This window comes from Humulus lupulus, chromosome 8 (genome assembly GCF_963169125.1).
Source record: "Humulus lupulus chromosome 8, drHumLupu1.1, whole genome shotgun sequence".
Taxonomy (NCBI): Eukaryota; Viridiplantae; Streptophyta; class Magnoliopsida; order Rosales; family Cannabaceae; genus Humulus; species Humulus lupulus.
This window is the reverse complement of record NC_084800.1, coordinates 180,471,884-180,487,966: the sequence shown is the minus strand read 5'-3', so window position 1 is coordinate 180,487,966 and position 16,083 is coordinate 180,471,884. Positions and strand designations below refer to the sequence as shown.

General features: G+C 32.7%; 1 protein-coding gene across 1 annotated transcript; it reads left to right on the top strand.

Annotated features, from left to right (window-relative positions):
* The first annotated feature begins 491 nt into the window (after positions 1-491).
* LOC133798735 (phosphoenolpyruvate carboxykinase (ATP) 1-like) lies at positions 492-6,833 on the top strand. The gene is made up of 12 exons (XM_062237194.1): positions 492-943; positions 1,630-1,835; positions 1,922-2,075; positions 2,170-2,254; positions 4,458-4,558; positions 4,641-4,939; positions 5,030-5,203; positions 5,284-5,349; positions 5,471-5,649; positions 5,778-5,947; positions 6,234-6,402; positions 6,480-6,833. Exons 1-12 carry the CDS (start codon positions 597-599, stop codon positions 6,621-6,623), a joined length of 2,094 nt encoding a protein of 697 aa, XP_062093178.1. The 5' UTR covers positions 492-596; the 3' UTR covers positions 6,624-6,833.
* The last annotated feature ends 9,250 nt before the right edge of the window (positions 6,834-16,083 follow it).

The following is a 16,083-nucleotide window of genomic DNA, read 5'->3' as shown; positions in this document are numbered from 1 at the left end:
TTACCAAAAAAATAAAGAAAAAAAATAGTCAAATTGCACAAGCCCCCCTTTATTTATTTATTTAATTTTTTTTTCTCACCTACCTTGGAAAAGTTTGTTATATATGTATAATTAAGCAGCGCCCGTGAAGTTTGAAAATAGAAAGTATACAATATTAGAATGGTTCAATTATACATGCACTAATGCAATCCATTAAGCAAGTTCCAGGAAAATAAAAATGAAAGACGTGAAGAGAAGAGATACATATACATGTGAATATGTGATGTTCTTATAATTTAAGACCAATAAAGTGTGATTGCCAGCACCAACATACGTGTGCACCCTTCTTGACAGCTTCAATCATTATCCATTTCCGTTTTGCATTTACTTCTTTTTTTATTTTTTAATCTTCTTTCTTTTTTTCTAAAAATAATAATTATAGTAATAAAGTTTTGGGTGACCAACAACGATATACATGGTGTCTTCCTCAGCCTTTAAATAGGTTTTGGTTCTCATCATCATCTTCATCACCAGTGTCATCTAATTCTCTAAGCACTCGTCTAAACCCTATCGAATACGATTATATTCTTCTTCAATATTTATATACATAAAAATCGATGGCGGAGAAGAGAGGATCATCATCACCATCATCATCGTCATTCGATGGTGATCATGAGATGAAAGGTGGCAGTGGCAGAAAAGAGTTCAGCTTCGGAAGGAGCGTGAGTATTGGACGAAACGGGCTGGCGAAGATCGAAACGGGGAATAAAACGACGTCGTCGTCCTCAGAGGAGGTCTGTCACGATGACAGCTCGGCTCCGGTGAAGGCGCAAACACTGGACGAGCTTCATTCACTTCAGAGGAAGAAGTCGGCGCCCTCCACTCCCATCAGGTCTTCGGGTTCCCCCAGATTGTTCCCCATTTCTGAAGACGATCTTCATAAGCAGCAACTCCAATCCATTAGGTCCAAATTCACATTATTTTATTTTCACACTAACCATTAATTAATCCCTCTACAATTTCCCATAATTATTATATATATTTTCCTATCAATTTTTTTGCTCCTTTCTTTTGTTTTCGATACTTATAACATATTACTTTTCGCATGCATAAAAGAAATAATCACACTCACCAAATTATTTGAATTATAATTGTACTATAATAAATTATTTAGAATTTTATAATGTACACAATAAAAAAACACCAAAAGTCATGCTCGTTTCGAAACCGGAAGATGGGTACACCGAGAAATAAAGTGCATTAATATATTCTTTATAAAATAGTGTATTTGAAAAGTTATCTTTATAAAGAGTTATAATTATAAAATAATTATAATATAGAGTAGATGTTTTCAAAATGTAAATGTTAGATATCTAATTATATCTCAATTGGATAATAATGGTTGGTTTGGAGTCTAATTAAATTGGATTTGTTGGCAAATTAAAGAGAGTACTAAGATCCGATTATTACAATTGATTTAACTAAACTATTATATAATTAAAAGAAATCAGTATTGTCTATTAAAGTTTGTTTTATATGAAACATCTAAACACATATTGATAAGCAATATTTAATATTACATTCATATAACGAGTAATATAATATTAGAGATACTAATTTTATATATTGGTTGGATATACGTACGCACAGTGCGTCATTGGCGTCATTGACGAGAGAAACAGGGCCGAAGTTGGTGAAGGGAGACCCCGCCACCGCACGGAAGTCATCGGAGGCCCAGAAGACACCAACTCACCACCACCATCACCATCACCATTTTAATTACTCTGCTCCCACCATTGCTGTCAGTGACAGTTCCCTTAAGTTTACTCATGTTCTCTATAACCTCTCCCCTGCTGGTTCGTATATATTTAATTAATTTTTTATTACATATTTATAATTACTATATACATAATATTATTACTATTGTTTTGTACGAGTACAGAACTGTATGAACAAGCTATAAAGTCGGAGAAAGGTTCGTTCATAACGTCAACTGGTGCATTGGCCACACTGTCCGGGGCAAAGACAGGTCGAGCTCCACGAGACAAGCGTGTTGTTAAGGATGACACCACTGAGGATGAGCTGTGGTGGGGAAAGTAAGTGGACCCTTCTCTAATTTTTTTTTATTTTATTATATTTTTTTTTTCCCAATTTTAATACTTATATATATGCACATGTACATTTTTTAAGGGGCTCTCCTAATATTGAAATGGACGAACAAACCTTTTTAGTCAACAGAGAAAGAGCTGTGGATTACTTGAATTCCTTAGAGAAGGTATAGAAATTATAATTATATATTTTCCTATTCGCTCCATTCTGAATTTCTGATAGTTTATTAATTGAATCAACTTGCATCAAAATTTCTAACAATATAATGGGAATTAATTAATTTTTAGAAAAACGTGAGTCTTCTTTGAATAAAGCCATTAATTAAGAGACGTGTTACTTAGCTGGTGTTTTGACCATTTAAACTCCAAATCAGCTTTTTGGGGATCCTTATCTAGTATATTTTATTTCATGGAAAATTAGAAAGAAACAAAAAAAATGTTCCTAGATTTATGGGAACTGGTCGCCATTTCGAATCCCTTACTAACAATTTATTATAGTTAACTATACCGATGACTAATACGACTCACTCCTCAACAGTGGCGGAGCCAGCCAGAAAGTACAAAGTTAAGGCTAATTTTTGTATTTTTTATAAAAAATATTGAGAAATTCTCCCGGTATTACATTGTGCTTTTAGTATATAGATATTTAGAATCTTAATTGTTTTTATATAATTATATATATTGTAGTCATAATATATATTACACACATTTTTTTAGAAATTATGTATAATTTAAGGTACCGAAAACAAGTTTTTAAATATTTATGTTAACACACGTGTTTGTTTTTTTATACATCAACAAAATATTTAAAATAAAAAGAAACAACAAAATTAGGTGATATTTTTTTTTATTGTTTTGAAGTGTTTCATAATTCAACTTCATACCAACATATAATAATATTGATTAATTAAAATTTTTGTTTATATACCAAAAATTAAAATATTTATATATATGTATTATACATATATATAATATTTCTTTTCACTTATATGCAAAGTAATAAAATTATTTATTTGACCATAATTTATGTGTATATTTCAAAATAGGTTCAAATTTCACTAAAAAAAAAATTTGTAAAAGTTGAGTGGGGGCACATGCCCCCACCTCCCTCCGCCCCTGCTCCTCAATCTGTTAAAATACTTCTCAAAACACTTTTTTTTTTTAACTTTTAAGTTTTAGGATACATCGTACCTCTACTTCGTTTAAATATTATATTTTTAACATATTTTATTAATTAAAATAAAATAAAACAATTTAAAAAAATAAATAATAAATATATACTAAGAGAGAAATCTTATAAAGAAAAATAATAATATTAAAATATTATAAAGAAAAATAGTAATATTAAAATATTATATAAAGATATGTAAATGTAGATATAAATTAATTAAAATTTGTATATAGATATTATAAATATATGTATAAAAGAATTGATGGAAGATGTTTTTGTGAGTTTTAGATAAATATTATAAAAAAAGTTTATTACAAAATACATTACCAAAACATATTTTTTTTATAATTTACCTTAAAATTTTACATTATACTATACACCAACTTCTCTATTTTTTCTCTATATCATTTAAATATTATATTTTTTTAAAATATTTTATTAATTTTAAGAAATAAAATAATTAAATATAATAGTATCACACTTATATATATACAAAAATTTATAAAAAAATATTTTATAACTTGATGAATAGTATTTAACTACATATAAAGAAATACTATTCATTTAGGAAAAAAAATATAAATTTATATTCTATTTAACCATTTTTTTTTCTATATTATAAAGAATTAGACATTTTACTTACTCTGTTAAAAATGCTGTAAGTTCAATCTTCTTTGATAACGTTTACCATGTACTTTAACGTTAGAAACGGGACAAAATTTTACTTCTTCTCTCGTATGTAATTCTTAATTATATATAGGTGCTCGTTTATGAGATCACGCGTTAAGTTTTTTTTTTTTCTTTTTCGTTTTTCGAAATAAAATATATATTGATTAATGGGCATATAACAACGTCAAATTTGGGCAAATACGTATGCATAGACATGTATTTAAATAGATGAATGCATATATATAGCTAGCGCGAAGGTTTGTATAAATATATATTTAATTATTTATAGATTTAGAAAAGAGTGATTTTAAAAGTATTGGTATCCAAACGAACCTTAATATACATTTTTATTAAATTTTAAAAGGTAATTAGTTTCTTATCAAAGTAGTGCCAATAGTTTAACACTGTTTTATGTATTACTTCTAGGTATATCTTATTTTGTGTAAAGTGTCTCATCGAGACCATGACTATGTAATGTAACAGGATATTTGAAGTGAAATGGAGTTTTATATTTGTGATGAACTACGCAGGTATTTGTGAACGATCAATTTCTGAATTGGGATCCAGAAAACCGAATCAAAGTTCGGATTGTATCCGCCAGAGCTTACCACTCCTTATTTATGCACAACATGTAAGTAGCAATTAAAATTGTACGGACAATTGATGTCTTAAGTGATAAATCAATTAATATATGGTGGTGATGACATTGACAGGTGCATACGACCCACTCCAGAAGAGTTGGAGGACTTTGGGACCCCTGATTTCACTATATACAACGCTGGTCAGTTCCCATGCAACCGTTACACCCACTACATGACCTCATCCACCAGCATAGACCTCAATCTTGCTAGGAGAGAAATGGTCATTTTGGGCACCCAATATGCTGGTGAAATGAAGAAAGGCCTATTTGGTGTGATGCACTATCTCATGCCCAAGCGCCAAATCCTCTCCCTTCATTCCGGCTGTAACATGGGCAAAGATGGTGATGTTGCCCTCTTCTTTGGATTATCAGGTACATCAATATATTAAAACAAAATGCTTGATAAGGTCTTATAACTTAATTATTTGGTTTTAATCCACTCTTTGCTGTCGGTTTTATTAGGCACTGGGAAGACAACCCTTTCCACTGATCACAATAGGTATTTGATTGGGGATGATGAGCATTGCTGGAGTGACAATGGTGTGTCGAACATTGAAGGAGGCTGCTATGCTAAGTGCATTGATTTGTCTAGGGAAAAGGAGCCTGATATTTGGAATGCTATCAAGTTTGGAACTGGTTGGTACCTACTATGTTACTTTACCATTTACAAACTATTATAATTAATCACGTGTCTTTCTATTTTTACTGTTGTGAAGTGGTGGAGAATGTGGTCTTTGATGAGCATACTCGAGAAGTAGATTATTCAGACAAATCTGTTACAGGTAAAATCAATTAATTATTCATTGCTTATTATACAAGTCGTGACACTATAAAAAGTGTGTCAAAGTGCATTAATTATTATGTGACTAAATTGATTTTTCAATCTCAATTAATGGGGTTCAGAGAACACCAGAGCTGCCTATCCAATAGAGTACATTCCAAACGCCAAAATACCCTGCGTTGGCCCTCATCCTAAGAACGTGATTCTCTTGGCCTGCGACGCGTTCGGAGTTCTCCCCCCTGTGAGCAAGCTGAGCTTGGCCCAAACTATGTACCATTTCATCAGTGGTTACACTGCTCTGGTACGTACTTCATTTGCTTTTTGTTTTGATGTAAGATTTTGACCTGTTTTGTCATTTCATCAAGAAAACTCGGCAAGAGTAGTCATTAACGAAATGGGTTGCATATACTATACTATACTATACTATAGGTGGCTGGAACAGAGGAGGGTGTAAAAGAGCCACGAGCAACATTCTCAGCTTGCTTTGGTGCGGCCTTTATAATGTTGCATCCTACAAAATATGCCACAATGCTAGCTGAAAAGATGCAAAAACATGGCGCTACAGGGTGGCTTGTTAACACTGGCTGGTCAGGTGGAAGGTATGAATGAAAAAAATTAGATCATTTGTATGAGGGAGAGAGTTGATGCCATTATAGTTCTTAGAATTAATCTATAGTAGTAGATACTACAACAAAAGCACCCTTTCTCCAGGGCCAAAATTCGCCGAGATATCCCTATCTCGGGGATTTGACACAGGCCCGCCATCGAGATAACTCAATTTTCTTGTAGTGAGCTCCTTATCTATAAATGGCTAACCAGAATGATATCTTTAATATTTGGTATTGGTTTTGATTTTATGATGAATTGTTCTGTTTTGTTATGCAGATATGGTTCTGGTAGCCGTATCAAGTTAGCTTACACAAGGAAAATCATTGACGCCATTCACTCAGGAGCTCTGTTAAAGGCAAACTATACCAAAACTGAAGTATTTGGTCTGGAAATCCCCACTGAGATTGAGGGTGTCCCATCACAAATCCTGGACCCTATAAACACTGTAAGTTGGTTCTTTTTTTTAACATATAAGCGAACAAACAACAAAACATAATACTTTTTTATTGTGGCTGGCTGCAGTGGTCGGACAAGAAGGCCTACAAGGACAGCCTACTTCATCTTGGTGGTTTGTTCAAGAACAATTTTGAGGTGTTCTTGAACTACAAGGTCGGAAAAGACAGTAATTTGACTGAGGAAATTGTTGCAGCTGGTCCTAATTTTTGATCAGGAAAACAAAATTGTTTTACAATTTTTACTTTTATGGAGAAGAATATGGAATCAAGAACGGCTTCTATTGTTATGTTAGAAAAATAAAATAATCATATCCATTTATATTCATTCCTAAGTTTGTGTGTTTTCATTCTCCACTTTTTGATAAAGTGAGGCAACTTATGTATACATTCAATAATATATTAAAAGTTCTTTTTGGTTACACATTGCTGAATCATCTGAAGTTTATTCAAGTTTTATTTAGGCAAACAATTACTATAAAAGATGTCTTTCAGCCACTAAAATATATGTAGTTAATAAGATATTAATATTTGGGCCGCTGTATCACTTAAGTTCCTAATTTTTATTTTGTAGTCATTAGATTCATAGTTTTTATTTTTTCATGACTATTATTATATTAATATAAAAAAAATATTGTACAAATTATCATACATAATAAGACATACATTTTAATTATTGTTTAGATTAGCAATAATAATTTTTAAGTTATATCTAATTAAATGAACATAAAACAAAAAGAGAATATAGTTTGTTTCTATCCTTTCCATGTATCTACTTTCTTTTCATTTATTGAAATTTTGTATTTTATGTTTATCAAGTGATTAGAATTAAACAACTTAATTAAATGTGAGATAGTAATTACGTTATTTTGACAGAATCAGAATCTTATCTAACAACTAAGACAGTTTTCTAGACATATTATTACAAAAATAAAAACGAGTATAAAATCAACATTAGAGATTTTTACGTGATTCAGAAAACTTAGTCCACTGGGTCACGCCCAGAGATGAGACTGATTAGTAAGGTATCACAAAATACAAAATCACAATTGACTTATACATAGATAGACTCCATCTATACTTATGCCGCAAGCTTTTGTATTCCCTTCAAAAATTTAGTTTCTTGATGAGACACCAACACTCTTGAACTCTCTTCAAAGGTTGATGAATGCTTTCTTCCTCCAGAAGGAAGTCTTAGCAAAATCTTATCCCGAAAATTGTTGAACTCGTTATCAATGGACGGCACCTATTTCTACACGAAATAGACGAGTACAAAAGAAAGCTACACAGCTCCTAGATACTAGATTAAGGTATCAACTTTTAATCTCACAAAAAAAACTCTCTCAAAAATACAAATGAGATTAAAAAATGAGAAGTGAAAGAGCTCAGGATTTGTGGTTGCTTGGTCCTTTATTTATAGCTAAAATAGTCGTGCAATGCAGTCCACAAAATCTGCAAGAATCAATTAAGGAATCATACAAATTCTTTAAATAGAAAATTATGCCTGTCTACCAAATTATGTCTCAATAGATTAAGAAACTGTCTCGACAACTTGAATGTGTTAGGATTAATGCCAAATAAGTATGTAAAGACATTTTATTGAATTAAATAAAAGAACAATTTTATTATATTTGAATATTATAATTATTTTTTGGATTAATTATATGATAATATCAAGAAAATTCCTTATTCATTCATGAGAATATGATCTTGTATTAGTACAAGATAATTAAAATCATATATAGTGAATAACATAGTTAGTAACATCTTAAAGTATGGAATCTTTAATGAATGGTTACTAGTGCACTTTACTAAGCATATGGGATGCAAGTGATCTAGCTTCAGATTACTGATATAGATATACATCTTAGTAAATGTGTTGTATATAATAGAGATTATATATGATATAACCGATAAGAACTAATTATCTTTATAAACTTGTCGTTTGACATAAAAAAATTAATTCTTATCATAATATATGATCATTTGTAGATCATTAGTGTCAAATTAATAAATAGTATTAAATCAATATTCAAATTATAACTAGGTGATTTGAATAAATAATTTAATTAATTAATTATTGTTTAAATATATTTATAATTATATATATAAGTTTTAATAAAATTTTAAAGATTTCGTAATACGAAATCAGGTTATATAATATATATTATATTATATTTAATTAATTATTAATTAATTAATCAATAAGAGTTTTATTTTAGTCATTTAATTAAATTGAAATAACCCCAAAGTTTTTCTATAAATAAGTACTTAAGTCTAGGGTTTTGTAATCTAAAAGCAGTGAAGTGAAAAAAGCAAAAACATACACTTAAGAGACCTATTGTAGCGGCTCATATTCTTTCTCTTCTTCTCTATAAATTTCTCATCTCATGTGTTGAGAATTGCCCACTCTAGTCTAGGTGATCAAAGAAAATTGTGGAAGACTGTGTAGTTTGAAGATCTAGTTCACTCTCATGTCATAACTCTACAACAGAAAGGAACAAAGGTTAGAGAGAGTGAAGGAAGGAGTCTCAATATCCACTGTGTAAAAGTAAGATTCTTAACCTCTGTTATTTGATTTACTTAATGAAATTCATTAGAAACATGTTTCTAGGTTGTTTTATATGTTAATTTGTTTAATATATGAAACATACATGAAAATATTTATGATCCAGTAAAATGTATTCCCAACACTCAGAACATCATTCATGCTCACAAGCATGTAACACTTAGCATTATTGTTGGATTGAATCCATGCGTCATATTTATCCCAAATATTCTTCGGAGCATTCACAGTGGGCTCTTCAGAACATTCCTCAATTAGAACACATTTATGGTCCTCATGGATTAACATGAGATTAAGATTCGATTTCCATTTTATAAAATTATCACCATTAAGTTTTTCAAGTGAATGTAAAGCAGTTTGGATTGCCACCTGATAACTCTACAAAATAGAGTTATTTTACCACTTTTTATATGCTAATTGTTGCTTAATTCTTGACTTTTTAATTGATTTATTAAGTTTCAAAGTAATTTTGAATTTATTGGGTTTATTTTGATTTTATATATTTTTGTGTGTTTTTATAGTTATTTTGTTGTAAAATGATGTAGTTAATTATTTGAATTATTATAGTTGAATTTGAGGTAAAAAAAATGTTCTATTTTTGAATTTAAATGTTAAATATAAATTAAGTTATAATTAATATTTTCAAAGAATTAAATTGATTTATTTTATAATTGAAAATATTTTATTATGATTTATTTTGTAGGGATTTTATTGTATTTTTGTGTTTGGAAAAAATTATAAAAAGCTTAAAAATAAGTAAAAAAAAATGGCATTTTTGAAACACTTTCAGCCAACCAGGCCCAAGCTCTTCCAGGCCCACGCCTGATGCCACCTGCCAGCAAGAAGCTCCTCTCGGCCCAGCCCGCCTCTGTAACGCCCTACTTCCTTAGAGTCGTTACTAAGTGAGTTTTTAAGACAAAACAGTGTGCAATGAACTCGCTAACCGAGGTTTTGAAACAAAAGTGTGACTAATTAAAGTTAAGGCTGTAATCTTAGAAAAATGCGTTGTTTCAATAAAACTTCTAGTATTAAACATTTGGGATCCCAAAATAAGGTTTGAAAACTATTTACATCTTAAAGTAAGTTTACAATTGATCAGTTATAAAAATCATAGATTATTACAGCCATTTTCGAATAAACCCCCAACCAAAGCAGTCGGGCAGGCCAAACATGTACGCGTTGCTTCACGCTCTCCGTACTCATGGTTGGTTGACTCAGTCATTGCCCTTACCTGCAACACGGAGCACCCGTGAGCCGAAGCCCAGCAAGAAAACTCATGCAGTTCATAACATATGCAATTTATACAGTTTATCATATCATATAATCCACAGATAAACAAGTCAACCATTAGACTAAGCAAACACGGCCATGCCGCCCCAGAAGCCTTACCAAAGCCTGCGGTCTCGGTCCTCACCGTAGGGATATCACGTGTATCCCCTGGGTCCTACCCTGACTATAAGCATCTCATGTGCTAAGTGTTACTTCCGGCCCCGCTGCCGTTCTCGGCCTTGCCGCCCTCGGCCATAGCCCTTCATTTCACTATAATCATACATAGCATAAATCAAACAACATTCAAACAAATATCAATTCATTTAAATCTGCACCCTAACATGTAATGCAATATAGGGTCGTGCCCGGAAATCATCTCATCATGCAATATAGGGCCTTGCCCCGCAATCACACTATGGGCCCACGTCCTATCCTACGGGTGTTATAGTTTTCTTACCTTTCCATTCAATAGCTTAGATCACCTGACTCCTTGAGCACGATCCCACTCGAGCCTTAGCGCACACCTAGGCACAAACATAGGTCAAAGTCAACACCGAACCCCAAGTCCGAATACCTAGCCTCGGGACCAATCCCGAGCCCCCGGGAAGTCTTAAATCCCCAAAACAAAGTGGCGGAATCGAGCCCCGAACCCTAGGTCAAAATCCCTCATCAAAAACCCAAAAATCCACCTCTGTGAACAGTGCAGCGCTACAGCACTCAAAAGAGGGCGCTGTAGCGCTACAAGCAGAACACCCCCCCCCCCCCCCAGAACAGGGGCTAGCGCTACAACGCCCACTGACTAGCGCTGTAGCGCTAGTTGCAGCCCAACAGAACCCGAAAATCGCATCTTGCGATTTCCTTCAACCAATTCAACCCCAAACTTGCCCAAACCTTTTCCAAACCCAAAATCAAGCTTATAAACACCTCACACTCATCCCAAGCTTCCCAAGAACTCAAAACCCAAGCAAAATCAACCCAAATCTCAAAATTCACCATGAACAACCCTAAACCCAGAAATTCAATCAACAACAAAGTTAAAGGCTTAGAATTCTTACCATTGATGCAAATTTCGACCTTGATTCAACCCTAGACCTCCTTAGCTTGTTCATCCTCAAAGCTTGCCCAGAAATTCCCTAAAATTCCCATCAACTCAGCTCAAAACACAGCTCAAACCATCAAAACCCTTAAACTAAAATCTCTAAAAACTTACCTCAAAAGTTGATGTGTTCTTGCTAATCCTTGCCAAATCTTCAAGTATAACCTTAAGATCCTTGATGCTCAGCCTATACTAGCTCCCCACCGAGCTTTGCTCCAAGAAAAATGGAGAGGAATGGTGCAAAAATGCACAAACCGAACCTTGAGGAAAACCCCTCTGTTTTCCCTCTTTTCTTTCTTTCCTTTTTTCTTTCTTTTCTTTCTTTCTCTCCACAGCCAACACACTTACTCTATAAATCCCACTAAGTGTATAAAGCCTCATAAATCAATCTCTAAAAGCCAAATGACCAAAATGCCCTCCCTATAAATTCTAAACCCTTTTATCCAAGTAGGGCCATTTTAGTCATTTTACCCAATTCCCGCTAATCCTCAAGTGTCTCTAATATTTTCCCGTTGCTTTCCAACACCTGATAAACCACCAAATAAATATTCTCCATCATCAAAATAAATCTCAATCTATTCTCTGAATTCCTGCTTATACCCCCAGGCTCGCCCCGAGCCGGGTATAAATTCCCGTCATGACTTATCGCTAGCCTGCTCACTGGGATCGCCTCGAGTCACAAATCATAGATGCACCCACATACCACTGTGGTCTCAACAATCATCACATATCAATGCAGTTATGCCCAACATGGCCAAAATTACAATTATGCCCTTCTAACACGATCCGGGCCTACATGCATACTAATATACCTAGTCATGCATCTCAGATAAACAAATAGTCATATAACATGCTTTAAATCATAACCATGCATTTAATTCATAAAAAAATCACACATAAATCCCATCATGCCCTCCTGGCATGCTAATCAAGGCCCTTAAGCCTTATTAGCTATTTTGGGTCGTTACAGCCTCCTTAGCTCCCAGGCCCATGTAGCCACTCTCCTTCAGCAGCCATCACGCCTCAACCTTCCCCTCCCAAGCCATGCTCTCTCCAGCCAGCCATCAAACCAACTTTTCAGTAGCCCACGGGCCCAATCCAGCTAGCTACTTCAATCCCCCCAAGTGCCATATGCTTGCTGCCTCCCCAGCCCACGCCAGTGCACACCAACAGCCACCACAAAGCTACCTTTTTCCTCTTTATTTTCTCTTGAGCCCATCAAAGGCACAAATTGTCCCCTTGTCCCACAATGTCCCAAAATACCATTTTTTTTTACCCAAACTTTTCTACACATTTTACCCCAAAACATCATCATTACACCCTAAAATTTACCCATATTTGCCATATTATAATTAATTAAATTAATTTAAATTGATTATTTTAATACTCATTTTTTGGCTATAAATAAGGGATTTGGAGTGCATATTTTGGAGGTTACCATACCATAATTTCTACACATGCAAACATCTCTATTCTCTTCATCTTTTTCTTCTTTTTGGTCATTTTTCCTATGAGGTTTTAGAGGAAAAATTCGGGGGTTCATCCTCCAAATTTTCCTATTTATGTTTGTAATTTTTTTGTTTGTATTTTTTATTCTAGTTATGAGTTTCTAATCTTTTAAGATTATTAAGGTGATGATGAAACAATATGTAACTAGATAGTGTTTATTTTGTATGTTGATTTCCCATTTTGTGCAATAAAGTTTATGGATTTTCTTCTTCAAATATCTTCTTTCATCTTAAATATCATGTATTTTGGATTGTTAGCCTCTGTTCTTCATTAGTGCAAAAACATAATATTCTTTGTGTAAGATGTGTCATTAAATTGTACACATCCATGCTTAGAACAAAAATATTAAAAACTTGTGCTTAAATAGAATATCTAATTTGAATAAGTGATAGTTTAATTTATTTTAACTATCACTAAAACTTGGAAATCAATGTACTTATAAATATTATTGAACTTCTATTTTGTGGATTCTAATCCTTAATAATCATATTTTACCATCTTGATTTCTATTATTAATTTATGTTTATATATTGTCTTTAATTTCTTTATTATTATCTTTTATTTTATTTTCATTATACAAAAATCTCATCAATCTTTGGAGCTAGGTTAGAATTTACTAATTTTGGTTTAAAATAGTTTTATGTTTGATTTTAGACAACTCCTTTGGGTTCAATCTCCTGTTTACACGAACACTATATTCTATATAAGATTCGTGCGCTTGCGAGTATAAATTTTTAAAACATACCCGTTTTTGGTCTATCACCACCATTCAACATTACTGAAAGAAATAAAATAAAATAATTTTACTATTTGAAAAAAAATAGATCAATAATTTTGAAAGTAAATATGATGCATGAATGCAATCAATTAAGCATGTACTATTCCACAACTACCCAACAAATAAAGTGTCGTCTTAGGGTCAGTAAAGTTAAATTCCTATATCTTATAAGACAATCTTATCATTATTATGTAAAACTTAAAATAACTCCTTATTTTCTCTTTTAAAAATAAAGTACCGTTGGATTGGTCAAGATGCAATTCTCCACTGTGAAAGCTTAATTGCATCTTTATAAGTGTAACCCATTATTTTGGAATTCATGACTTAACTTAGAGAGTGTCACCTTATGGTCGGTCAAGTCTAAAATACATCACTCCTTCCTATCTTCGTAAGAATCCAACCTTGATATTAATATGTCTAGGAACCTTCCTTAGGGGGACAAAAACAGAGCCGCCTTGAGGCTCTATTCATATCTCACGGTGTTGTACTAATAATGGAGATCATATGTCACATTAAGATGTTCACCTTCTCCCACTTACTATTTCAGAAACAATGTGTTTTATTAAACTAATCAATCCATTCCAAATTAAACACTAGTTTATTAATAACCCTATGATGTAATTAATTATATAATACATTTAATTATAAAAGAGTATGTTTTTACAATTAATGCGGTCTAGATAATTACCCATTACATTCATCTAACTTTAGTAAAATATTTTTTAAATAAAGTTGGTTATCTTAAAGGCCTATAAAGTTGGTGTGAGTTACCAATTTTTAACTAATTTAATAATTAGTAGTTTACATGCAATTGATTTCTCCAAAATAATTCACATAAACAATTAGGACATTCCTAAAAAATCATGTTTAAAAAAGAAACATGATTAATGAAAACTGTGTGGGGTTTCATGAATGACATTTAATTGACTAATGCATCATCATGCAATTATCAATCAAACATTTATTGAAATAAATACAATAAATAAACAATAAATGATGAACCAAGTACTACTGGATATTTCTAAATTTACAACCTTTGAAAAAATAGAAATAAAATTACAAAATAGCCTTTAACACAACAAGAAAAACACTCTACAGTGACGATAGTCGTCACTGTAGATCAAGAAGTCATCATCGTAGTTGTACAACGCCAACTTGTTGTCGTCAAAATGGCATCGTTGTAGGTCCGTATGTGTAGCAACCTACAGCGACGACAAAACACAGTCGTTGCAATAGTGTTTTACTACAGCGACGACATGTCGGTCGCAGTAGGGAATCCTTTTTTTCGATTGGACTGGGATATTGTGACGACATGTCGTCGCTGTTGGTAGTTGCAAAATTTGAAATTTTGAATTTCAAAAACTCCTACAGAGATGTCGTTGTAGGCCCCATATACAGTGACGAGATATCGTCGCTGAAGAGTGTGTGGGTTTATATGCCTACAGCGACACCATGGCGTCGTCGTAGTGTCACGAAAACTCAAATTTTCGTGTTTAGCCAGCACCCTACTATCATTGCCATAGGTATAATTTAAAAAAAAAAATTAATTATATTGATTAAAACTTATTGAATAAAATATTAAATATTAAATAAATAAATAAAACCAACTTATTTAATTAAATAATAAAGCCAATTTAACAATATCCATAGTCTCCAAAATGTAAGATAGCAAAACATAAGTAGTATTGTCTCCAAAATAAAATAAAAAACAACACAAAATATTAATAAGTTCCAAAATAATAATATAATAAAACTGAATTTCATCAAAATCAATTCCAAAGTCATTATCGTCGGGCTGTTGTGGTTGAAAGCTTGCCATCATGGACTGTATCATATTCATGTCCAAGTTGACAGGCTGAAATTGTGGAGCTTGGATGCTCGGATTTGTTGCTTGCAAAAATTGTTGCATTTGCTGGAAGTTGTTATTCTAGGTCATAAAGGCTTGACTGAAGTGTTGAATCATGGACTGGAAAGTCGCAGGTGGTACCGTTGGAGGGCCAATTATGGTGGACGGAAATGGTGATGCCTCTGATTGTGAAGAGGATCCGGTGGGGCTTAAGGAAAATGTACTAGTGCCCTTCAACTTGCGTCCAATACCTCGGTTGTGGCCACGACATTGACCAAGTACCTTTGAGACGAATTATGTCTCATTGACAGTGGCACTTCCTGCTTCAGAATCAGATTGAGATTGTGATTAGGATTGTGTCTGGACTTTTTGCTGCAAGGCATCCTGCAGTTTAGAAACAAGACAATTAATACATAATATAATTGAATAATATGCATATATACAAAACTTAGAAAGTTACTTACATATGCATCCTTAGCAATCGTGTTCACCCATCCACGTGTCGGATGATTGTGCATGTCATAGAATGTATCGATAATATTAGGCAACTCCTTAGTCTGAAGATTCATCTTTAGAAAATAAAATTTAACAAAATCTCAGTTAAATATTG